This window comes from Petromyzon marinus, chromosome 1, assembly GCF_048934315.1.
Source record: "Petromyzon marinus isolate PM22_M1 ecotype Great Lakes invasive population chromosome 1, UKy_Petmar_22M1.pri1.0, whole genome shotgun sequence".
NCBI lineage: Eukaryota > Metazoa > Chordata > Hyperoartia > Petromyzontiformes > Petromyzontidae > Petromyzon > Petromyzon marinus.
In genome coordinates, this window is record NC_133667.1 from 33,704,911 (window position 1) to 33,731,143 (window position 26,233).

The 26,233-nt window shown below is 50.5% G+C and overlaps 2 protein-coding genes across 6 annotated transcripts in view; both read right to left on the reverse strand.

Moving 5' to 3' along the window:
- Positions 1-7,551, reverse strand: part of LOC116940325 (membrane progestin receptor gamma-B) — a 28,798-nt gene extending 21,247 nt beyond the window's left edge. For both annotated transcript variants that reach the window (XM_032950031.2, XM_076067337.1), the window contains exon 1: positions 7,143-7,551. The gene's annotated coding sequence lies outside the window, so the exon portion shown is untranslated. The remainder of the gene's footprint in view (positions 1-7,142) is intronic.
- A 2,130-nt stretch (positions 7,552-9,681) lies between these two features.
- Positions 9,682-26,233, reverse strand: part of LOC116940340 (uncharacterized) — a 37,524-nt gene continuing 20,972 nt past the window's right edge. For all 4 annotated transcript variants that reach the window (XM_032950066.2, XM_032950077.2, XM_032950096.2 and 1 more), the window contains 10 exons: positions 22,583-23,815; positions 21,400-21,531; positions 20,098-20,241; positions 19,129-19,205; positions 18,259-18,433; positions 17,236-17,341; positions 16,585-16,631; positions 14,834-16,199; positions 13,086-13,304; positions 9,682-12,375 (listed from right to left, as the gene is read on the reverse strand). In XM_032950066.2, coding sequence (XP_032805957.2) covers positions 12,186-12,375; positions 13,086-13,304; positions 14,834-16,199; positions 16,585-16,631; positions 17,236-17,341; positions 18,259-18,433; positions 19,129-19,205; positions 20,098-20,241; positions 21,400-21,531; positions 22,583-23,815 — 3,689 coding nt within the window. In that variant the 3' untranslated portion in view covers positions 9,682-12,185. The remainder of the gene's footprint in view (positions 12,376-13,085; positions 13,305-14,833; positions 16,200-16,584; positions 16,632-17,235; positions 17,342-18,258; positions 18,434-19,128; positions 19,206-20,097; positions 20,242-21,399; positions 21,532-22,582; positions 23,816-26,233) is intronic.

Consider the following 26,233-nt stretch of genomic DNA (forward strand, 5'->3'; position numbering starts at 1 on the left):
CTGGCCTCTTCCTTCAGCACGGTTACGCTCCAGCACGGTTACGCTCCAGCACGGTTACGCTCCAGCACGGTTACGCTCCAGCACGGTTACGATCCAGCACGGTTACGCTCCAGCACGGTTACGCTCCAGCACGGTTACGCTCCAGCACGGTTACGCTCCAGCACGGTTACGCTCCAGCACGGTTACGCTCCAGCACGGTTACGCTCCAGCACGGTTACGCTCCAGCACGGTTACACTCCAGAGTGCGCACGTGAGCCGGACAAATGTCCGCGGTCCACATTCGCGCGTCTCGTCTGCCTCCTACCACTTTAAAGGAATGAGACCGCTTTACACAGAAGCAATCGAAACCCCGTCGTCATTTCGGGGAGTGGATAATTTCAACCGCATCGATTCAGTGCGAGAAATTGCCAGACCTCTTTGGACATGCAGTGGCTCACAACCGATATGCTTTGCTTGAATCTTAAAACTAAAAACTATTTATTTTATTTTACCGGCTAAGGTCCACTGAATGAATGCTGGTGAATTGCCATCCTTCCAGACAGGAACTCACCCTGCCTTTACGGTATGTGTCGTGGTTCTCCAGATAGTACACGTTTTAGTATTATGCTCAATACAAATGAAGTGTATTTAGTAGAAAACGTTTGATTATTATTGATTAATAATTATTGAAGGCTTTTTATGTTATTCAAAAGCTAATCGTAGGTAACTTTTCATATATCCATTAAAAAAACAGTACTGTGAATCAGGAAACATTTTTTTACATTTTACATAATGATGTTTTTTTTCTGGCTAATCGCACGATGAAGCTAGTTGTAATCATCAGCGAAACGTCGTACTCGGATTGTAAATGTTGTCGGTTTACTCTCCAACACACCGGTGTGCTGAAGTAGCAACGAATTGACACGCTTTGTTTACGTGACAAACTTTACTCATTGGCTATGCCGGGTAGTTGGCAGATTTAACGACACATTTATATTTACGCGATCTAACCCATATACTATTATACTCGTTGGTTCTTTCGGTGAAATCAAATAGGTAGAAAAATAAAATAAATAATATATCACGACGTTTCGATCGCAACACAAGCGGTCGTCCTCAGGCGGAAAAAATAATACAGCAGTGGAACTGCTGAGCCAGCGAGAGAGCTGTTACAACAACAAGAGGTTATTTATGTTGCGATGGGCAAGCAAGCGGGGTCCGAGCTGGAAAGGAATTCCATCCCCGCGCGCAAGCACGTCAGTTGTGTTAATGGGGGAGATTAGAGAGAGATTAGGGAGAGGGATTAGCATGAAATGAGCTTCCGTCGCCGCACAAGAGCACCGTCCCCGCGCACAACAGCAGTGTTAATGGGAGATTAGCACTATGTTGATGATCGCTGTGGTGTGAAGAAGAGACATTGTCCGAAACGTCGACTTGTCGATTATTATTTTCTTCCATTTAAGGTCACAGTGTTATTGACGAAAGTGTTGTTGTTTTTTGTTGTTGTTATTTGCATCACCACCAACTCAGCAACAGCATCACCACCAACTCAGCAACAGCATCACCACCAACTCATCAGCAACATCACCACCAACTCAGCAGCAGCATCACCACCAACTCAACAACAACATCACCACCAACTTAACAACAACATCACCACTAACTCAACAACATCACCACCAACTCAGCATCACCACCAACTCAACATCAACATCACCACCAACTCATCAGCAACATCACCACTAACTCAGCAGCAGCATCACCACCAACTCAACAACAACATCACCACCAACTCAGCACCTGCATCACCACCAACTCAGCAACAGCATCACCACCAACTCAGCACCTGCATCACCACCAACTCAGCACCTGCATCACCACCAACTCAGCAACAGCATCACCACCAACTCAGCACCTGCATCACCACCAACTCAGCAACAGCATCACCACCAACTCAACATCACCACCAACTCAGCAACAGCATCACCACCAACTCAACATCAACATCACCACCAACTCAGCAACAGCATCACCACCAACTCAACAACAGCATCACCACCAACTCAGCACCTGCATCACCACCAACTCATCAACAGCATCACCACCAACTCAGCAGCAGCATCACCACCAACTCAGCAACAGCATCACCACCAACTCATCAGCAACATCACCACCAACTCAACAACAGCATCACCACCAACTCAACAACAGCATCACCACCAACTCAGCACCTGCATCACCACCAACTCAGCAACAGCATCACCACCAACTCAACATCACCACCAACTCAGCAACAGCATCACCACCAACTCAACATCAACATCACCACCAACTCAGCAACAGCATCACCACCAACTCAACAACAACATCACCACCAACTCAACAACAACATCACCACCAACTCAGCAACAGCATCACCACCAAATAAATGTGGTCCTTCGCTCGGATCAATTACATTCGTACAGGACGAGGAAACCGCAATATTAGAGATAAGAATAATAGTACAGGCCGGAAAACCATTAGTTTCCAACAACACAAGCACTCGGGCTTTATGCATTATGCAATAAAAAAAAACACCCCATCACCAGTTCCTTGTGTTGTTCTGGCTTTTAGGTCAGCACCAACATTTAATTTGACCAAATGTGACGATTTATTAAAACTGTTTGTCTTTTGTTATTACCGGTGACCACATCGTAAACACCCGTAAAAAATATATAAAGGGTTTCCGGTTTGCTACACACACAGTACTATGACAATCAACACCCAATTGCTGTATGCAACTACAGTCAACGTGTTTGCCTCCGTTTCACATGTTACATGCTATGCGGTGTAAACAAACTCATGGAGAGCAGACTTGGCTGCAATGCGAAGTCTGCAAGCACGGGTTCCTGATTTTTGGAACCGGGATATTCGAACAACAAAAAAACAAACCTGGTCGAACGGTTACCGGTTTAACAACCCCTTATTACCTACACTACACTACCTTCAACCCCTAAGCACCGTGTCGGTTCGCTGCCGATACTCGTTCCGTGTTTTGACGTTACCACCTCCGAGTTTTACTTCCCGCTCCTATGTACCGGCGGTCGTGTGGGCGGTTCGCACCTGCTTACACAGTAGCAGTCAGAAGTTGTGCTAAAAGTTATTTTTTTTGAGCAAACAAAAAAACACACACACAAAAATGGCCTGTGAAGATTTGTGCTGGTCTTGGGTCAAATCACTTTTGTATATTTCATCCGGCCTGTCGAGTCTCCAAAACAAATTTCATTAGATAAAACAGCACTTACATGTTAGCACGAGGAAATGAATTTGAAAATCCAGTTAAATGGCCATAAGCCCTTTTCTCTCTCATCTTCCTTATTATACCCCTGTGTCCCTAACGCTAGCCATGCCACTGACACTATCCTTACTTCTAAAGCATAACTCTTATAATCCGTAACAATTTTTGGGATATCATTACTGTCCTATGCATTTTTTTCTGGAATAAGTGCCGTTGTATTGAGTAAAAAAAAAAAACACTGGAAAATATATTAAGCGCATCGAAAATAATGCCTCTTTGAAACATATTTCAAGACCAGGAAGGTGTAGAATACTGTCATTTTATATCCCTAATAAACATTGTATCCTCTTCACAATTATAAACGCTGCTAATAAAACCACGACAACCAACCCTGTAACCATATTCACGGCAACGTACATCCTCATGACACCAACCCTCAACAGTCCCCGATGTCGCTGGGGTATTACAATCTCGCATGATTTTTATTTAGAACAGAATGAGACTTGACATATATTTAAGTCTGCTTTGAAAACCCATCTCTTTAAAGTGGCCTTCTCTATTTAGTTTGGCCGTTTGCCCTGGTTCTGTTTTTGTTTCCTAGGATGGAACACCCATTATAAATTTAAATTATTATTATTGATCATCACGGATAATCAACAGCGGTTACTATATTCGCCAGCCAAACGCCGGTCAATACACGATTCGCCAGTTGCTACATTTTCACTTCAAGGTGATTTTATTGTTTTACACGAACGATGATCCCGGTTTAGGTAGTGTACAAGGGAGGTCCACATCAACAACAGCAACAAAGACAAACGATCATCAATAACAGCACAGTACTAGAACGAGGAAATTAAGGAATATTGCACAACTAACGTCGCAATTGGTTTGTCTTTAAACTCAAGCTTATAACAGGGCAGACACCTATCTCTCTCTCTCTCTTCCGGTCTTCTCCGCTCTCAATCTCTTGGGCTTTCACTTTCGATTGTGTGGGCGCGCACAAACACAGTATACAAGTGTGTTTTTTAACATCAATCAACCACACGGCCTTCAATTTGAGTGCATCATTTCAGCAGCATTGGGTCCTCCGGGTTTTATGTAGCCAGTTTAGAAACACTGAGGCACACGCATTGAGATTATTTAAATCATGTTGGTGCTATAAACGGTGCTAATCGGAGGTGCGGGGGGGGGGGGGTACAAACTAAAGACAAAAAAGCAGTTCTAAAGAAACGAGTTTTTAATCAAGATGTAATCTAGATACACTATAGAAAATGCTCTCTCTCTCTGTGCGGGCCTGGTTTCTCTCAATGACTTTTTAAAAAAATATATTGCCCTTAATTGGTTCTCAACTGGTTCAAGTCAATCCTGTTTTCATCAGCGCAACACCCCACTCCTCACCCCCCCCTTATCAATTGCTCCCTATTTATGTAATCAATGCCCTTTCAGCGCCTCCACCACTCACCGCCCCTTCTGTTCGCGACATATGCAGGCGTGCCGGATATTTTAGTCAAGCGCATCTTTGTTGAACGCCAAGCCAATGGGTTAAATAAATAAATTAAACCCCGCTGTGGCCACACGAGAGAGCATTGTAAGCTGGTGCCTGCTCGACACGCTCACGATTGATTTTAACTTTTGCCCGTTTTGGGTTAACGTTTCCCTAATCAGAAACGCCTTTATTGTGCCAAATGGGTTTCTCAACCTTGCTTAATTTTCGATTTAAAGCGTTCGTGACTGCAAGGATTCATCTTCTTTGGTTCTTTCGGTAAAGTCACGTAGAATGAGAATAAAATAATAAATTGATAAAATAAAATAACACAATAATATTCTCACTAGCAAGATCTGCCCCTTTCAGATCTTGCTAGTGAGACTATTATACTGGTAGGAACGAAGTTGTAAACTGAGTGTACCAGCCTGCAATAGATGAATGTGTCCGTCCCCTTTCAATACTTTAACGAAGTGAAATCTCGTGCTGTTGGGTGTAAAATCAGCAATAGACAGCGCAGAGACTTGATATGTCTTATTGCACCCAACATTTGGAAGTACAATGTCATAAAATTGCGCAAAATTCCAATGTTCCTACCAGCCCACCCTGCAGGGACCTGTTTGTGTTTTTATTTTACAATTTATTATTTTATTCTCATTCTACGTGACTTTACCGAAAGAACCAAAGAAGATGGAACCTTGCTTAAATTTACTCCACTGAATATTCATTCGGATTGGCCGCTGGACCGGCGTCCGGAGGTGGCACGTAACTCTTAACCGCACCTCCGATGATGCGCCGTTGGTTACTACGTACGTACGTACGGGGCAAAGGAGGTTTAACGTGTATCGTAGATGTCGCGTGCCGGGAGTGTCAATAAATTCCGCGTTGCTGACCCCGTTTCAAAAGAAGCCGACCGACCGAGCGCGCGCACGTCCGGTATTGCAGTGTGCCGTCAATCGATAGAGATTGCAATTAACTTTCCAATTATCCATCCACACATGTCACAGAGGGACAGTGAACTAGCGCCGAGACTGCCATTCTCTAACGAGATAGATTTCTGGCACGCGCGACTTGGGCACACTTTGGACAACAACCACGCGAGCAGACGATGCACGCCTCTTTAGCAGATCTATCCGTGCACTTAAAAACACATTTTCGTCTTTACACACCCATCAGCCGCGCGGCTTATCTGAGAGCCCATACATTGCAGCAGCAGTCGTTAAACACAAGCCAACTCTGGGAACTGCTTTCAAAAATGCAGTTTCCGATCAGCGGTGTCAGGCTTGCTTGAACCGATCAATGCTGGTCACCTGCCAAGATGTCTAAGAGGCAAGATGCCTGTGGTGCCGAAAGGTCCCAGTTCGCTCCAAAACTAGATCGTGCATAAAACGTTCGCGTAATTTTGGGGAATGTAAACAACCAAATAAATAATAAGCGGACAACACGTACAGTATATGCCTTGACACCAGTGAATTATGTTATCCGTATCTTGGCATCCTCACTTGATAAGTGAAACTTTGGTGATTAAGGCGGCAGATCGGAGGAATGTCACAACTTTTAAATCATGGCGCTGGAGCGTGGCCATTGCATACCCCGTGGGCAACATTGAGAACCAATGACCGTGCACCATAATAGAGCAATGAAAACTAAAGTGTAGCGGACACACGTGATACAGAACCCTGGAAAAGGAATACAGATATTCAGACGAAGACGGACAGTATTTTTGTACGTTGATTTTTTTTCGCACCGTACGTAGCCAACCGTGCAAATGTAAAATTGCGGGGGAAAGTGCAATGCAACTAAACACAAAGAGCAATTCGAAAAGAAATGAGTTTTGAATGTAGATTGTAAAGTGAAATTGCTCCGGTGGCTTCCTAATATCGGAAGAGCGTTCCAGACGGCCGCAGAAGTGCATCCGAAAGCGCAATGCAATGCAGTGACTGTATTTGTTCAAGGGCGAGCAAACCCACTGTGAGAATGGCAAGAGTAGTGTAAATGTCACCGTTTTATTTCAACGTTGTTATAACAAAGCCCAGCATCACGGTGAGTGGAGTTATTTTTTTTTTGTTAAACACAGTTGCTGAGCACATGTCCAAAGCTTTCAAACGGCCGGCAACAAACAGCCCCGTCACGGTTGCGATAGACAAGAGTGGACACGTGTCTTAAATTTGTGCAAGGTTGTAAGCTCTTGGGGAAAGAGACGGTGGGGGAAGACATTTTCAATGATGGCTTTATCACAGGTAACGACGGCGCACCGCTGAACTCTCTTGCAAACGAGCTCTTCCATCTCCATACATATTCCTCGCAAGATATTTTAAGAGTTTTATATATATTGCAAAAAAATATTTTACGTTACTAACATTGACGCCGGTGAGAAGAGGGTAACCACTTTGTGACCTTTACCTTGACTGCGGTGAAGACACGTCGAGCCTCTCGTGTAAGGGGGCACAGCGCGACGGAAAGACGCGTCCGATGGCACTGTGCGCATCGGAGGGCACCCACGCGTCAGCCGACGACCCCTCCCTACCAGCCGTGGCAACTTCCAAAAGAGATGCGCGCAATTAGAACGCGCTGCGAGCTCAGCGCACCCGCGAGAGCGGCCGTCGACGACCCCCGTTCGCGCTTTGTTTTTGAGCGGGCGACTGCCGCCGCCGCCGCCGCCGCATCGGACAAAGAGGGCGCGAGCCTCCAACGTGCGTCACATGACAAAGCGCGCAACACCTCGACGCGAGATGGGCGAGAGGGCGAGGAGGGGCCGTGTCTGCGTCGACTCGCGGGAGCTCATTTTCCAAACCTCGGCCCTCGTGATGAGCGGGGTGGTCCGTGGTTTCAGCCCCAGAGACCCCCCCCCATCTCCACCCCCCCATCTCCACCCCCCCATCTCCACCCCCCCATCTCCACCCCCCCATCTCCACCCCCCCATCTCCACCCCCCCATCTCCACCCCCCCCCCATCTCCACCCCCCCCCATCTCCACCCCCCCCATCTCCACCCCCCCCATCTCCACCCCCCCCATCTCCACCCCCCCCCATCTCCACCCCCCCCCATCTCCACCCCCCCCATCTCCACCCCCCCCCATCTCCACCCCCCCCCATCTCCACCCCCCCATCTCCACCCCCCCATCTCCACCCCCCCCATCTCCACCCCCCCCATCTCCACCCCCCCATCTCCACCCCCCCCATCTCCACCCCCCCCATCTCCACCCCCCCCCCATCTCCACCCCCCCCATCGCCACCCCCCCCATCTCCACCCCCCCCCATCTCCACCCCCCCCCATCTCCACCCCCCCATCTCCACCCCCCCCATCTCCACCCCCCCCATCTCCACCCCCCCATCTCCACCCCCCCCATCTCCACCCCCCCCCATCTCCACCCCCCCCCCCATCTCCACCCCCCCCCCCCATCTCCACCCCCCCCCATCTCCACCCCCCACCCCATCTCCACCCCCCCCCCCATCTCCACCCCCCCCCCCCATCTCCACCCCCCCCCCCCCATCTCCACCCCCCATCTCCACCCCCCCCATCACCCCCCCACCTCCCCCCCCCACCTCCCCCCCCCACCTCCCCACCCACCTCTCCCCACCCACCTCTCCCCACCCACCTCCCCACCCATCTCCCCCACCCACCTCCCCCCCACCTCCCCACCCACCTACCCACACTTACCCCACTTCCCCCACTCCGGCGATTTGAACAAACCAGAGCGGCAAGGCCACCGCGGACACGGTGGAAATGTCGTCGGGAAATGTGGACCAATGTATTTTTGGAGTGAGAATTTATTTATTTTTCTCTCTCCCCTTCTTTCGGGTATGTCGAACAAAGGAGAAAAAGGGTCAGCGGTGCACCTCGTTAATTTGCAGTTGAGTTGGCACACAATGTGGATTGATCATCACCATCAGTCATGGTCAATTCACGCCGGAGGCAAGCCTCAACAAGCCGTTGATATACCACGCTCCTGATATGCAATCATCCAACTCGCACGCACGCACGCAAAGGTATGTACTATTTATGTGATTGCATAAGATAGCCGTCCAAGTTGCAAGCATGTTTAAAAAAAACAGTACTGAATTATTTAGCAATTTAGAATTTTATTGTTTAAGTGTATAAACACACTATACAAATTTGATTTAAAGCTTTCGTGACTGCAGGGATTCATATTCTTGGTTCTTTCGGTAAAGTCACGTAGAAGGGAAACAATAAAATAATAAAAATTTAAAACAATAAAATTATCACGACGTTTCGACTGCAACACAAGCAATCATCATCATAAGGTGTGAAAACCACAGCAAGAATTTGTTTTCATTTTTTTTTTCAAATTTTCTTGCTGTGGTTTTTACACCTGATGATGATTGCTTGTGTTGCAGTCGAAACGTCGTGAGAATTTTATTGTTTTATATTTTTATTATTTTATCGTTTCCCTTCTACGTGACTTTACCAAAACAACCAAGAATACACTATACAATTATTTCCCAAACACATCCGTTGTCAACAAAAGCATAGAAACGATGATCCCCCCCAACGTATGCCTCTAACAGACCGTAGGGGCAAGTGCTGTTCGCGAGCACACGAGGAAGGCACACGAGGGGGTTGCCATAACCACGCCCAGCCACCTTTGTCTCCCCAGTGCTAATGTTTACACAAAGCACCAAGCAATTATTTAAAGATGTGTGGCAATGCATACGTGCAAACGTGTGAACACATCTACGTTCTTTGTAAATAACGTGGACGGTCGTTTTATAAGGTGCACACAATTATACCTTGAGGTATGTAATATTATTCAGTTGCCACAACGTGATGACACATTGCTTTAGCATAAAATAAAAACACCACACAATTTCACATTGCACCGCCACTAGATTCACTAGCAGTTGAACATTCAACCACAGGAATATAAGGTGCTCATTGATGTGGCAGTAGCATACAATGAAGACAAAGCACCCCCCCAACACTACTTTAATGATGTGCTTTATTGTAATGGGTATTATCTTTTACATTGCACACAACCATAGTCAATAAGTTACAATTTATTAATGAATCTATACTGTACATGAGCCAGCTACGGACTGAACGAGACGCACAATTAAATACGAATTAATTTCCAAAGCCAAAGATATACAACGGCCGGGCCAGCATGGGCGTGCAAAGTGCTGACGAATCTCAATTGCGACGAATCGCCACAGCACCGCCAAGAGGGCCAGGAGTTTACACGGTGTTTCACGTGGTTACAACAACAATAAAAAGGTCACATGGTCAAAAGAGTTCCTTTTCGGTAACATAAGTTATGGCGAGGATGTTTGTAAACAACAAAAACAAGGGGTTTTTTTTCTTTCAAACTGTGATCGTGAGACATCCGTGTACGAATCTTGGACAGTATACTAAGCAAGCACACGTACTTAGCCATGGTGTACGGCGTGTAACTCTGATGCTAATATCTTGAGAGCGGTAGTCATAGCATTATTAATTTTAAGGCTTAAGGACGGTCAATTCAATTTGTCAAAAACAAAATAGCAACAGATTTCTTTAAATTGAGGCATTGTATGGACAAAATAGTGGGTTATCATACATTGCTACAGCATCACTAGAAATCCTGCCTTACGTTTCCCAACTGGTAAGCAGCATTTTGAAATTATTTTTCTCTATTATCAGTTGTAAACTAAATACACCCCTGCAGTGCTGATGTGGTAGCAAGTAATATTTATGGATCGGTACCGCCTCATCTTAAAATCCGGACATGGCATTCTGAATGTGAAATGTGTCATGGGTTAAAATCATCAGCGCTCGGTTCATATGTTAGGTAAAATACAACTGGATCGTCTCTCCCTCCTTCAATTGCACGACTAAATTTAAAATAGTGTTACTACAATCAGTGCGCCCAATTTATTCAATCTCATCAAAATGAAACTTTCCTCTCGAACACGCAGCACTTACTTAATCGCGTTACGTTGTATTATCTCACAATATACAGGGGCCCCGATGCCTTCAATAATTTAAATACCGTTTACACGTTACGTATACTGGAGTTGAATAAACTGCGGGACAACCGATGCACGATTAGACTCGAGCCACAAGGTGGCACACGCGAGGGAAGGTCGGTAGCATTTTATGCATCCTTAACGTCGAACTCCAGAGGGAAGGCAGCTTCAACAACATCCCATCAAAGTGCCCGCCCTCTTTTAATGTGCGGTCACGTGAAAGGATCTCGGATGTAGCTCTGCAATACCCACCTACGCGGGGCCATTCTGCAACAGGAAGGGTTGCGCTTCGTCTGCGAGAGATCCCGAGAGAATGCATTGGTCTCGTGACGGACGCAATGGCACGATCGGGATAACATTGCGGAGAATAAATATTACACGAAAATTAACAAATACAATCAAATTCCCATCGGACGGTCCCTTTAGATTCCTGGGATTCAGAGGGTACTGCCGGGGAATGGACAGGCCACACCAAGGCATGCTGCTAAGCCATGAGACAGGGCACGTGGTACAGAATACAGGGTACACGACAGTTTGTGTCGTCCGTTCCGCAGACTGCATGCGGCCTTACTTGCACAGCAAAGCAACGTTGGTCTACACCTCAGGCAGGGGAGCGGCTAAAGGATTATTATTATACCGTGTACAATAGGATGTGCCTATGTTTAAACGAAAAAAAGTACTCAACACTTTGATTCAGTGCTCATCGACGAACCTTTCAAGGATCGTAGCCCTGCTCCGGCAAGCGTTCGTCACCCTCTTTTCTCGCCATCGCAAGAAAGCCGCAGTTCCGTTCCGCAAAACGGCCCCTGTGGTAAGGTGAACAAACAAATTCTGGGCTCTGCCCATCGATTTATCGCGCGCCGGAACCCGTCCCATTGCGAGCGGCACCGCAACACGACCTGGGTCTAACAGTGCGCCCGGAGGAGAGCATTTAATGAGACGTTACAGTTATTTTTGTCGTACTATCGTTACTATCTGGAGTCATTTTAGACAAATTACATTGCCTAACATGCATATCCTGACACCAGAAGATGAGTTCCGTTTGAGTGAGACTCCTGGCAATGAAAGCATTTAATCAAGAAGTCCTTGTTACGTGGGTTCAAACACAACGGTGTATTAATTGGTTATCATATTTGGCATTTAGTCAAACGGCAATAGTGCTTCAATCCGCAAATGAAAATCTAAATGTTTTAAACGTCGGCGTGTGTTGTACAAGCGGACATCCCTTGCCGGGATCACTTAAAATGCAACTCTAACCCTCTACGTACAAAAACGCACGGCCACGCTTAAACCTACCTCAGCAGCGATACTTTCAGTGTACGAACCTAAAATCCGCGACTTGCCGTCCATACACGACGACAGAAAAAAGTCGGCAAAATCGAAATCGTTACCAATACCACGACAGGGCCAGTCGAGCGCTGCAACGATGACCACCCCCCCAACCCCGGGTCACGTCGCGACCCCCGGGAGGACCCGCGGTGCTAGCGCTCGCTGTCCTCCATCGTTGAGACGAAGCCGGCGGCGCCGGGCGCCGGCCCCGTCTGCCCGCCCTGCGCGTGGCGCAGGAGCCGCCCGGGGACGACCGCGCCCGTCGCCTGCGGGACGTCGCCCCGGCGGACGCTCGGCTGCCCGCGATCGGCCGCCGCGTGGTGGCAGAGCGCCGTCACCTCCCTGCCACCACCGCCACCGCCGGAGCCCCCGAAGCCAGAAACGGGAGTCGGAAAGAGATTAAAAAAATGAGAAACTCGCAATCGGTTTGCGTGCAGGTGCCAGGTGGATTGTCGCGTCGAAGGATTGTGGTGGCCGTCAGTGGATTGGACAATGACTGCTGATGATGACGACAACGGTGATGAGCCCGCGGGCCTCGGCGCGTTTTGTTTATTGAGGTGACGGCAGAGCGGTGACCAAGGAATGGGACGCATCCAAGGGAAGGGCCACCGGGGAGATGGAGCAAAGAAATCAGCTCGTGCGCCGGTGCTAGATGGATTATTGCATTGCAGGTCTGTGATGGTGGAGCGTTTGCAGTGGCCTTCATTGAGCAGTGGATTAACCATAACCAATGATGATGATTACAAAAAATATAACTAAAGTGATTATCGATAAACCAATACAGGACAATCACATCAGCCAGCCAATCAACCCAGGAAGGAGCATTGCAGCAGAGACTGACGATGATGAAGATAATATTGAAGTTCAGCAAGTGTGGGCTAGCAGACCCACTGCTAGACATCCGTGGCTACGTGAGCAAGGAATCCTCAAAACCATTAAACTCGAATCCTACGACCAGCAGCAGCAGCAGCAGTTCATCATAATCGTTATGAGCCATGGTCAATCCGCTGCTGGATGAATGCCTGCCCAAGTCTTCGCCAGCCACAGCTCACCTCACTCTGTCCACACGGCTATCAGTGGAGCCTCGTTCCCGTGGCGACGTCTCGTGAGCGGGTCGAGCGGCGAGCGATTGGGCGCCTGTGGTCGCCCCTGCGGAGACAGAACCGCCGTTGTCGGGGCTCAGGGTTGCTTGGTTGGTCTCCGTGGCGACCGGCAGGCTGGGAACGAGGCCGAACGTCGACATGTCCAGGCCGAGCCAGCTGGAGGGCAGCCTGGAATGAGGCCCCCACATTGTTGTTGCCAAAACAACAACAGTGCGACAAACGGTTAAAATGTATCTCTCCGTGTGTTATTTAGTCAGGGCCATACAATCATTCATCGAAACGGAATGCACAAAATGAGCAAGGCACTAGCGCAGCGATTACACAGGAATTTGACACTTGTCCCTAATGTTGCCCTAAAGTGGAAAACACATATAACAGCTGTGACGTTTTGACCAAAATGACCCTCCTTCAACCCAGAAAGAGCCCTCAAATCTCTGCTATGAGAGACATCTCTCTGCTGTGTGTGTACACGTGTGTTGAACTTCTTCCGCGCCGTACATAGCCAACCGTGCTAATCGGTGGAGGTGCGTGCGTAGCCAACCGTGCCCAAAACATCGTTTTTCTACATTAGGGCCACAGTGGACGGATATCTCGAGTTTTTTTTTATCATGCACAGCTACCAAAGCAATATGAAAAAGTACATTCGTATATTTTTCCTACAGGTGCATTTGCATTGCCTTCTTGACTTTTGAGTAATCATTTACGAAGAGTAAGTTAATTAAATATTTTGCCCCTGAATTCGTGGTTTTATTGTGTCCATCAAGCTGACGTGCCGGTCAAAGCAGTTAAACTTCGATTTCATAAAAAAAAATGCCAGATAAAACATGAACGGACTGTGCCGGCAGTGGTTTCACGAGCAAAGGATTACAAAATCCACCCCGACAAACACAGCCAGTGATTTTTTTGTTGCAATAAATGTTACTTAAACCCATGTAGTTTTCATATTTGACATGATGGAAACAAATTCATACTTAAACCGTATTAAATGTGAATGAGATTCCATTTGAATCATTAGTCAGCGGACACCGTCGTTCATGCCTGTGATGCAGTACTTCGAGGGAAAGGGTGACCGGCCTACAAGGTAGCTATAAAATGATAGTACAGCAAGCGGGCTCACAAACACAATCTGCGAGGACCGTTGAAGTGTTAAACCCCACCCCCCCCCCATATTCCTGTTTTTTTTTCCGTAGTACTCCAGTTCCCACCCACACACACAAACACACGCGCAAAACACTCTTCAAAACGATACTGATCCAAAACATCTCAACGCAGAACCCTCCCGAAAAATAATCGGTCTCAAGACTCGGCGATGCTGTCCTGAAAGAATAAACGTTCAACCTGGTGATCCCCCACTTACGTAGGACGGTTGATAATTAACCCGCTTGAGGTTATAAACCCTTTCCCGTTCCGAGGCGTCCTGAAAGTTGCAGGGTGGGGTCCCATTCGCCACTGAATCTCGAAATGCGCAAACGTGCTTCGCGTTCATTTTATTCAGAGAGGCATAGCGCTGCTGTTTTTAAAACATTTTTACTGTACTCATGGCCGATAACTGTAGCGACTCGACCGCCGAACTCTACGATAGCTGGCGCCAAACTTTTCCACACACCCTCCTGCATGGCCTTTTACTTGGGAATGGAAAGAGGGGTTATATTGCCCCTTGATCTGACGTAAAACGACTCCGCGGCCCGTTCTCTTGCCTGTTGATCTGGGGTGACCTCAGCGTCTGCACATCCTTCGCATTCTTCTTCTGCTGCTGCTGCCTGTGAGGGCTCGCGCCGAAGAGACGACCCAGCCACAGGACGGCCGGCGGCTGCGGAGCTTCCACATCGCCTCCGCGCCTCTCCACTGCCTGGCCCCCCTCAAGTGGCTTGTCAAGGTCATCCGAGTCTGGGGGGCTTCCCAGCCACCCTCGTTTCTTCTCCCCAGCTACCGGGTCGGAAGGCGGCGTCTTCTTCAAATAATCCTGCCCGCCGCTTTTGCGAGTGGGCTCTCTGGACACCCTGAAGGCGTCCGGCGTGGGAAGCGTTTCCTTGCCGCCCTGCGCAAAATTCCTCCCGTCGGGCGAATGCCCTTTGTGCGGCTCTGCGCTTTTCGAAATTTGCTTTTCTGGCAGCTCGCCCGCTTTCACGTACGTGAACGAGTGAGGCCTGTTCCACCTGGAAAACTTCGGCCCCCCACCCTCTCGTTCTGCAGTCAGATATATCTGAGAGCTCTCCTTGAGCTGTTGCCACCAGTCTACGTTCCTTGACTGCCACTGGCTCGACGTCGGCTGTTTGTTGCTCACGGCAGCAGGACCGCAAGCGCTGGCGCGTTCCTCTTCTTTCTGCACCAAAGAATGCTCGGCTCTACTTTCGCCGCCTTCCTGAGGCTTCTCTGCCTCCTGGCTCTGCACGCCTGAAGCGGAATGTTTGCACTCGGCGCACGTCACCATCTGATTGGGCGCCTTATCGATCTCAGCGTCATCCCGTAATGCGGAAACGTTGGGCAACGTGCGCTGTTCGGCGACAGCCGAGCGTTTCTCCCTTCCCACGTCACCTTCCACCACGTCGTCCCTCAGCTCCTGGCACGAGCTGTACAACGACTGCTCCTGGTTGGGGTCGAAACCTTCAAGGTCCTTCTCGCTACGATCCGACAGGCCGATGGCGGCCACGCGATCCTCCCCTCCATCGGGCGACACGTACGACCCCCGCACCCCTGCGTCCGCCGCCAGCTCGTTCATCGTGCGACCTACGACCCCTTCGCCAGGCACGGCGGCGGCGGCGTCGACGGCGGCGTCGGTCGCGTCGGCGGCGCCAGCGGCAGTGGGGTTGCTCCAGTGGCGCATAAACTGGAAGGTGGAGTGCACCGAGCGCTGGAGACTCTCGAACTGGCTGCGTAGTCGCTCGTGCTGCCGGATCTGCTCGCGCTGCTGCTCCCCTGACGCGAACTCGAAGCGCTCGTCCAGCCGGAACGGGAGCAGCGCCAGCGGCTGCAGCAGCAGCACGAGCTCGTCGACGAGCGGGGCGCACGCGCCGCTCGGCATCGCGAGGAAGCCTTCGGGCAGGTAGTGCGTGGTTAGTATACCTGCGCACGCGCGAACAGGGGGCGCAGTGAGACGCAGGCATCGATTGATTGGTCAGGACGCGCGGCCGGTGTGAATGTCGGAGGTGGAGAGGACGCGTTATTAGCACTGGCGGGGCGTGGTTGGCATGGGCCCTGGTGCAACGAATGAAATGGGGCCCCCTGTCCAATTTTCCCCACCTGTCCGATGTGCCCCACCTCCTCCCACCCCTTCGGAGCCCGGCACCTGGGCTCCTCCGGCCCATGGGGCTTGGTGCAGTTGCACCGCCTGCGCGCTCGATAGCTACGTCGCTGATTTAATTTTTTCTTTACGACAGGGGAAATAATGTACACATGTATTAAGCACAAAAGTATTTTTGTTTTTGTTTTCTATTGACAGTCTATGTACCTTCGTGATTGTGCAGGTAGCTAATCCAGAAATCCAGGGACTTCATGCTGTGGATATGAACACAAATTAGAATAACACCAAGTGTTGAACAAAACAGGTTCTGAAATATCATGTGCATGCACACATAATGCAAATATTTCCATCACGCGCTTCTCTTTGGAAGTATTTAGTCATCGGTATGGAAGCCGACGGGCACCTGTTAGGGCGAAACACCTTTGCATATTTTCAAATGATCCATTTTTGCTTTTGGCTGTGTCTGCGAGCTTTGGACATCCCTCTGATCAATTTGGCCAAATTTCAACGGGTTAGGTCTGCATCGCAATACAACTTTCTACTGCAGTATGGTTGACAATTGATCATCTTCATTGGAGTTATAGATCCCCTCCCATTACAGGCCAATGGAAGAATGGAGCCAGTTCATAAACACTTTCAACCTTAGTTGGAAAGCAAGACTAAAATATATCAATATAAATATTTACTCAGAAGTGGCATTTTGACACAAGCAAGCCCCCACATTTGTGGCACGCGGTGGAGGTGGTGGCGATGGTGGCGGCGGTGAAGGTGGTAGCGGTGAAGGTGGTAGCAGTGGTGAAGGTGGTAGCGGTGATGGTGGGGAACGAGGGACAGGAGCGGTTGGCTCAGCACACTTACTTGAGCAGGCCGAGGATGAAGGCGTTGAAGCGCATGCTCTGGCTGCTCAGCTCCGTCAGCTGACACAGGTGCTGGTATAGACCATGCAGTCTCTTGGTTGAGGGACCTGGGCCGTCAGTGGTCAACATCAACACGAGGTACGACAGTTCCGCTTTACGACTCAGCTGGTTTAACCAGACCTCATGTTGGAAGACAGAATACCAAGTCTCTAAAATTGGCTGTAGCTTACACAAGAATATTACTGGTAGGAAACGTAGTGGACTGGAAGCCCAACCGGGATTCATTCACAGGAGGCAGGAGATTAATACTGGTAGGAAACGTAGTGGACTGGAAGCCCAACCAGGATTAATTCACAGGAGGCAGGGGATTAATTGTGTATGTCTGTGGATGTCTGTCCACGTGGGAGGGGTGGGGCTGGGTGTAGAGGGGAGGGTAGGGAGGGGCTGGGTGGAGAGGGGCTGGGTGGGGAGGGGAGGGTGGGGAGGGGCTGGGTGGGGAGGGTGGGGCTGGGTGGGGGGTGGGAGGGGTGGGACTGGGGCTGGGTGGGGAGGGGCTGGTCACCCCGTGGTGCCCTTATAAAACTCAACGTTTAACCTACTCATGCCGCCTTGTGCCCGCCCTCACAGTCGGGCATATTTGCGGAATACACCACGCCGCCGTTGACCCTGGTCACTGACCGCAACCAACGTTCCTACCAGCTCCCCTCCGCACGAATGTGTTAACTTTCGGCGAATGTGACCAGACAGCAATTACGTATGTACGTATGTTGAACTTCTTTCGCACCGTATGTAGCCCACCTTGCTAATGGGAGGTGCGTTACCAAAACGCATCTGCATCTGGGTGACATTATAGAGTGGGATGACGACAACAAACCATAACTTAAAAATATTTGTTTCTACTTCAGCAAAACTTTCTAACTCACGCTAGACAGCGTGAGACGCACAGGCTAGGAACGTGACTGCAAAACAAGTGCCGGATCTTTTTTTGTGACGCATCTTTCATTAATCAGAGACGCAAGCGCACCGAGCTGCGTGGAAGACTCCACGACGCTCCAGGGGGTGTTTCTTCGTCGGCCGACGATGAGGTCCAGGAGGTGAGGCCTCAGTCCATCCTTGAGTACGTTGCTCAGCGCTGGACACAGGTATTTGAGTACCAGGTGGCCCACGTTGGGACTCACCGCGCTGTCACCGAGCTTAGCCTACACCACCGATGTGAGGACACACGCACGCGCAACCAAGACAAAGAAATCCGCCGCGTAGCCTTTCACAGTCTGTTGGTTGCAAGTGCCGTTAGCGATAACCTATTAATGCCAGTGTGGCCAGTGGTACCACGTCCGGCCGCCTTTGTTTCCCCAGTGCTGATGTTTTTACACACCGCACTCGACACCCTTTTAAGACTGATTCGACATAGGTGAGCCACATGATTGGTTCAGCTATCACTCGCCACTCATGTTAGCTGTGGCCGGGAATCGAATTCCAGTCACCGGGTTTGTAGCGCAGTGCACCAACCACCATGCCAGCGCGTCACTAACCCAACACGCACACAGGTGGACACGTAAGGTCTCAATCTAGATTTGAAGTTTTCGTGACTGAAGGGATCAATACTCTTTGGTCATTTCGGTAAAGTCACGTGACTTTACCGAAAGAACCAAAGAGTACGTAAGGTCTCACCAACACAACCACACACACAGAGAGACAGACACATCACCGCAGCCCAACGAACACAACCACAATAACCACACGAGGACACCCGCACCGAGTCATTGACAGGCAAGGCCATGGGCTGAATAAAAAACCCGAAGATAAAAAAAATTATAGTTTTACACAACTTAATATATGGTCGTTTTACAACATTAACTTAATACGTGGGTGCGTTGTTAAATGTGTTCCTTGCCTTCACCCCTGGGTCTCGAGTGGTTCCAAAATGAGCCACAATCAGGTCAATCGCAGAATTCACCGTCTGCACGAGCGCTGCAAGGCAAACAAAAAATGTTCACGTCAACACCTGTCAGGCAGTAATTACACAAAGCTGACGATATTTTGTATTAGTTTTTTTTATCACCATTCGTATCCCATATGCGCTGTTTATAATTAGGTCATGTGGCAATCTGTCCATTAAGGTGTCACTGACATGAATGAGATAGCAATTTCTGACAAGATGTGATCCGTGACCCGATATTGCGGCTTATCGGTGCTGTCACTACCTATCAGCTGTGCAATTTTCAAGACCCCATGGTGTGAAGAGAGCCCCGTTTATAAAATCATAATGTGGACTGACATGTGCCATCAGAGAGAGATGTGAAGAGACATCGGTGAGCCATGGCAGTAACCTATTAACCTTTAACCTCACCGGGCTTCCCAGGAGCCATAACTCATATTTCAGTGACAGAGCACCTTCGTTAGTGAGATATTTAATGAGTATAAGTCAGCGCCAGCTGGCAGCGAGATGTTAACTCCCTCGCCTGGTAAGCACGAGGGCGTGCGTTCGATCCCGACCCCGACGTCTGTATATTTGGAGTTTGTCTCTCTCCCCATGGTCACGTGGATTTTTCCCCGGGCTCTCTGGTTTTCCCCTCCACATTTAGAATCAACATCACGCGTTTAGAGTATTTGGTTGCTTTAAATGTCCACACAACAAGCTACTTCGTTGAGCTACCATTTGTGACAACCAGGTCGCTTCTGAAAAAGAGCTGTATAGCTCAGCGGGCCTCACCTGGTAAAAAAAAAAAAATCGTAAAAAATAGTTTTATACTCTAGGGCGTCTCAAGAGGGCCTCAACAGTCGGCGGCAGCTTGGCACGACCTTCATCAAGTGGTGGATGGACTACGGCCGCCGATGGAATCCAGCGCGGCGCCATGCTCACCTCTCTTCTCCAGCAGATCGATGGATGTGGACGAGTCGGAGTCGTCGGGACTCAGGCAGAACTCGTGCGGTGGCCGTTCCGCCATCGAGAAGTAGTCAGGGCAGAAGTCGCTGTAGTAGGCCTGCAGCGGCCTCGCAGACGGACCTGGGGCGCAACGGACGCACGCCACGGGGGGGGAGGGCGGGGGTTTGTGCTGAGGGCATGACAGACCTCGACGAACCCTCGAGGGTGGCACCGCCGGTCCTCAAGGCAGCGAAACATTGGCAATTGAACGCCAGAGGACGTTTAAGCGTGAAGAGGAGTTAAGAGCCATAGGCAGTGTTTTCACGTGGTCCGTTTGCAATTGGTCAGTCCTTATGCTTCTGTGTGCTCGATCGCCACACAGCAGTATCACCTGGGGGGGGGCTGGGGGGGGTGGCTCGTAGTACCCCGGGTCTGCGAGTGAGTGGTGCTGGGGGGGGGGGCCGTAATACCCTGGGCATGCGCGCGAGTAATACTGGTGGGACTGTAGTACCCTGGGTCTGCAAGTGAGTGGCGCTGGTGGGGCCGTAGTACCCTGAGTCTGCAAGTGAGTGGCGCTGGTGGGGCCGTAGTACCCTGGGTCTGCAAGTGAGTGGCGCTGGTGGGGCCGTAGTACCCGGGTCTGCAAGTGAGTGGCGCTGGTGGGGCCGTAGTACCCGGGTCTGCAAGTGAGTGGCGCTGGTGGGGCCGTAGTACCCTGGGTCTGCAAGTGAGTGGCACGGGTGGGGCCATGTAGTACCCTGGGTCTGCAAGTGAGTGGCGCTGGTGGGGCCGTAGTACCCGGGTCTGCAAGTGAGTGGCGCTGGTGGGGCCGTAGTACCCTGGGTCTGCAAGTGAGTGGCGCTGGTGGGGCCGTAGTACCCGGGTCTGCAAGTGAGTGGCGCTGGTGGGGCCGTAGTACCCGGGTCTGCAAGTGAGTGGCGCTGGTGGGGCCGTAGTACCCCGAGTCTGCAAGTGAGTGGCGCTGATGGGGCCGTAGTACCCCGAGTCTGCAAGTGAGTGGCGCTGGTGGGGCCGTAGTACCCTGGGTCTGCAAGTGAGTGGCACTGGTTGGGCCATATAGTACCCTGGGTCTGCAAGTGAGTGGCGCTGGTGGGGCCGTAGTACCCGGGTCTGCAAGTGAGTGGCGCTGGTGGGGCCGTAGTACCCCGAGTCTGCAAGTGAGTGGCGCTGGTGGGGCCGTAGTACCCCGAGTCTGCAAGTGAGTGGCGCTGGTGGGGCCGTAGTACCCTGGGTCTGTGAGCGAGCGGTGCGAGTGGCGCTGGGGGGGAGGGGTAGTACCCTGGGTGTGCGCGCGCGTTCGGGAGGCCCACGAGCTGCTCGCGCGGTGAGGGAACGAGCCGCAGCGCACAGCCGGCGAACTCGAGGAGCGGCAGCCCCGCCGCCCGTGCCACAGCACTTCCAGGTCGGAGGCTGCGCCGGTAGGCGGGGCAGACACCAAAATGCACAATGGGGTACAGGCGCAGCCCTGCAATTTCCTGCACACGCCACTGCCGGTGAATGGGCCCTCCAACCAGAGGGAGCTCTGGAGAGCCCCTCCAGGTGATATTTGATTTTTCCCCTCCACATTTAGAATCGGCGTGCGTTTTAAGAGTATTTGGCTGCAATAAATTTCGATGCGATGACAAGCCACTTTGTTGAGCTATCATTTGTGATAGCCAGGTCGCTTCTGAAAAAAAGCTACATAGCTCAATAGGCCTTACCTGCTAAAAAAAGTTTCAATAGTTTAGTTTTAGTTTATTTGGCCTACTCTTCCACACTGCCAGGACGGCCTGCAGCAGGTAGGAGTGCCCACACTTTACCCCACCACACACGATCCACCAATTGAGCAATTGTGGTGCGCACATTTATACTGCAAAATGGACAGAGGATTCACCGTCGTTTACAACTGCTATGCCAGTAGATCGAAAGTCCAGTGTGCTGCTAACCATTAGACCATGGCAACACACATACCGGTCAGTAAATATTAAATAATATCCTAGCAGTTGTAATTAGTAATTGCACTCGGAAACATGTTTAACATTTTGATTCAAAGCTTTCGTGACTGCAGTAATTCATATTCTTAGCTCTTTCGGTAAAGTCACGTTGAAGGGAAACAATAAAATATATATGACTTTACCGAAAGAGCTAAGAATATGTTTAACATTTTCCACTAAATAGGCAATGGCTAATGCACATTTATTCAAGACTGTTATTTATATATATTTAAACAGCCTCTAAAAAACCAAAACAATGGCTCAAACACAAAGTAAGCGACGATATTAAGCAGGGATTAATTTATCGTGAAATATCATTCAGGTATTAAGCTGTGATTATAAGTAACAACAATGCTGTCGCTAGCACAAAGCATGTGGCTTTAACATAAAGAAAAAAAATGCCACTAATTTAAAAATAAATGGAAATGCGGCAGAGAGCAATGAACCAAGACGTTCAAGAGAACTGCACAGAAGAAGATAAGTTGTACCGGGCTGTATCAGCGTCCCTTGGCTGGCTCTTGAGGTGGCGCAGCTGCTGTGAAATCTTCCACCGTCTCCTACCCTCTCAGCAGCTGGACCATCCCTGAGCGGCCTCGGCGCCTCCGAGCCACCCCACCGCGTCTCCGCCAGGTGCCTGGCAGTGGAGGTGGTGGCGGCAGCTCGTTGCGAGTGACCCTGAGGAGGCCCGAGCGCACTGGAGTTCGCCTGCAAGGACGTGAACCTCGGCGATCGCTTCAGCGGCTGCGGCCGCCACGTCTCCCCCCCAAAAACCCCTCCGCCTGAGCCACCGGCCTTCTTCGGCGACGCGCAAGACGCGGCCGGCGCTGCAACCGTGTTGCCCAGGAATCCGCCCAACTTCGAAGACGAGCACCTCCCCGGCACGCTCGAGCCGGCGGGCGACTGCTCCGCGCTACTGTCGCCGGCGAGGGCCAGGCCGCACGAGTACGTCGCGATGGTGGGCGGGTACGACGAGCTGCGCGGCGGCGGCGGCGGCTGCGGCGGCAGCAGCGCGCCGCCGGCGCCCGCGGCAGCGGTGGCCCGGGTCGGGGAAGCCGACGCCAGGAGCAGGAGGTCGGCCCGAATGGGCGACAGGCTGCCGAGCGGCGAGGGGCGGATAGCGCCGGGGGGCGGGCGCCAGCGCCTCCGCGAGCGGCACTCGCACACCAGGCTCTGCCGTGCCGTCCCCGCCGAAACCACCGCTAGCGCCGCGCCTCCGTCCGAGTTCCACTGGTCGCTGTCGCTGCCGCTGTCCCTGGCGTCGGCCGCCCGCTGCGCTAGCCTCGCCGCGCCGTCGCCTCCGTCCTCCCCCAGCGACTGCTGCAGCGCGACGTCCCGCGAGCCCTGCGAGCCGCCCAGCGACTGCGAGGACCCCAAGGCGGCCAGGCGGGTGCCCGTTAGGGTCGGGCGAGAGATCTGCAGCGGAAGCTGACCGCCGGGGTGGCCCAGGGGCGCCGACCGGCCATGGGCGGCGCTCGCTGGGGGAGGGGGGCCGCCGCTCCCCGCGGGGTCCGACGCTGGCGGCTGCGGCTGCCCGCGAGCGAGCGGGAGGGCGGCGCTCGGCTGCTGCGGAGCGCCGCGGGCGGGCCGGAAGGGACGGGCAGCAAGCTGTCGGCTCAGGTGGTGGTGCAGGATGAAGGGCTGGATTGGCAGCGTCGTGGGCCTATGCTCTTTGCCGTATTGCGTTGGTGTTGTTGTTTTTGCACCTGGATTTGTGCCCAAGCCTGAGCACGGAAAGGACAAAAAGGGAAAATTCAGGCAGATGAAAGGGGAAGAAGGCACCGCACTCTAATGAACACACAGGTAACCTCAACTGACAGCTGCAGGGAGAGTTAAGTTAATTATTTGCATTCATAGGGCAATTGCTTCCGTAACTCAAAGCGTCTTATGCATATATGTTGAACTTCTTTTGCACCGTACGTAGCCTTACAACACACAATCGTCTCAGCAATTTCAATGCCCGACTGTGGTCCAGCGAAGAGGACCCCCACAGTGGCGGCTCTCCCTGGGCGGCACAAGGCGAACGCAGCACCGGCCAGCAAACGGACCTCGGGTCTGCCGATGGCAGAGCAAAAGATTTCCCTCGTGGCTTTGCGCTGCCGTGGCTGCTGTGCCCCGGGCCATTAGGGGTAATACACCGCAGCTGTTCACGGCGAGTCGGAGGAAGGGCACTCTCAACTCAGCCACATTAATCTTTTATCAGCCCACATTTAGTGTCTTCCGGGCTGCCACAGAAATGTCAGAATTCCCGTCGAAGTGTAACCATCAGGCTACTACAGTATCCTCATCACGGCTTCTTGTGCCGTGCTGAGCACACGATGGATGAATCGTAACACGCCCTCGAGCGCAGCTAACAAGCGTCGTTGTCATCATCATTTAAGATTTTTTTTCCACGCTTTAAATGTTTAAATTACCAGCACATTAGTCCCGTAGTCAAAATTATAACTTTGGTGAGTGCAATAGAACTGTACTGCACAAACCTCCCATGAACCCGAATTCAGAAAATAAAGAGATGTAAATGATGGTGACGTGTTAAAGTAGCTATATCACAACCTTTATAATGCACAAGTAGGGGCTGGGCAGCCTAGGGGGTGAATAATTGGCTGTGTCAGAGCATTGAGCCGGAGAACTGGGTTCGAATCTAGGTTTCCTACACCAGGAGCTCTTGAGTTGACCATGTCAGATCAATCACCAATGCACACACACACCAAAAATAACCCGGCAGGTTATTCCATTCGGTTTTCACTTAATTCGGCTCATTCATTTGACTTTGAGTATTAAAATGCAGAATTAAAGTTTGCCATGCAGGGCCTATTATAAAGGCGAACCCCCTCCCGAGCGTAGGTAAAGAGGCCCCATAAAGCCTGGTCCGGTCAGCAATGTCAGCTTCTATGCTCCAGGTGGTGCACTGCTGGCTGGCAGAGTTTCAAAGGAAAACGCAATTAATCTCATGAAATGCCTTAGTTCACCGGGAATAATAATAGTAATACTGTATTTGGGAAGGGGGGGGGGAATCCCAAACACGTATATATACAAGGACAAAGATCCTCCGTATAGTGTAACAGACTGTTGGGGCAAGTGCACCTATGAAGGCGGGAACGGCACACGAGGGGGGTGGGTGGGCAGCACCATGCCTGACCTCCTTTGTCTCCCAAGTAGCAATGTTTACACACCACACCAGGCACTAATTTGGTCTGAGTCGACCTAGGGGAGGCCCAGGACCGGTTCAGATAATCGTCATTAGTGCTGCCCTTGAGCAGGAATCGAACTCGGGTTGTCGAGTTCGTAGCGCAGCACGCTAACAGCTACACTAACCGCTCCCCGCTACACACACATACGCAGATATTCATTTACATTTCTGGAATATAAATCATAATTTGGCTCTTCCTAAGAAATTCCCAAGAAACAAAAGGGCTTTGAGAACTCCCCATTCATCCAGACCTTCATCCAACAGTGGATAGACTGTGGCTGATGATGATAATATCGATGGCCGTAGCCATGGAGTCAACATTGGGGGGACCAAATCTTCCAGGGGGTCTAGGGGTCCCCTCCCCCCCCAGAAAAAAAATCTAAATTTTAAAAATAATTTCCTGCCTAAAATATTAAAATATTCACTAACACATGGGATGGACTTTTTATTTATTTTTAACAATAATGTCTAGTAGTGTCTTGTATTACATTGCTCTGTTTTTACTTTTTTTACCTTTTCTTGTTTCATTGTATGTAATGGCAGAGCTTAGGGATTAATAAAGTACAACCATAACCACAATCATATAAACATAAATCTATGCATTTTATATGAAGACAAGTCCAGATATTGTGGCCAAGGTTTAGCAAAACATTTTTTTATTTACATAGCATAGCAATTATTATTTTTTAAAATATTGTTTATAGCAATATATTGGGGGGACATTTTGAGCATATTTGAATATTGGGGTGCATGTCCCCCCCCCCCCCCCCAATATATTATAATTACGGCCTTGATAATATCCATCTAGAATATCCATCGAGCAAAATTCACACTCAGTCTACCACCGCCGCTCCCTACAAGGGCTACCTTTGTTGCAAGTGATTGATGTACTTGTTTATTTTCATTGGGTTTGCTGCACCAACGAGCCACATTTACTAGCTCGTACCGCTTA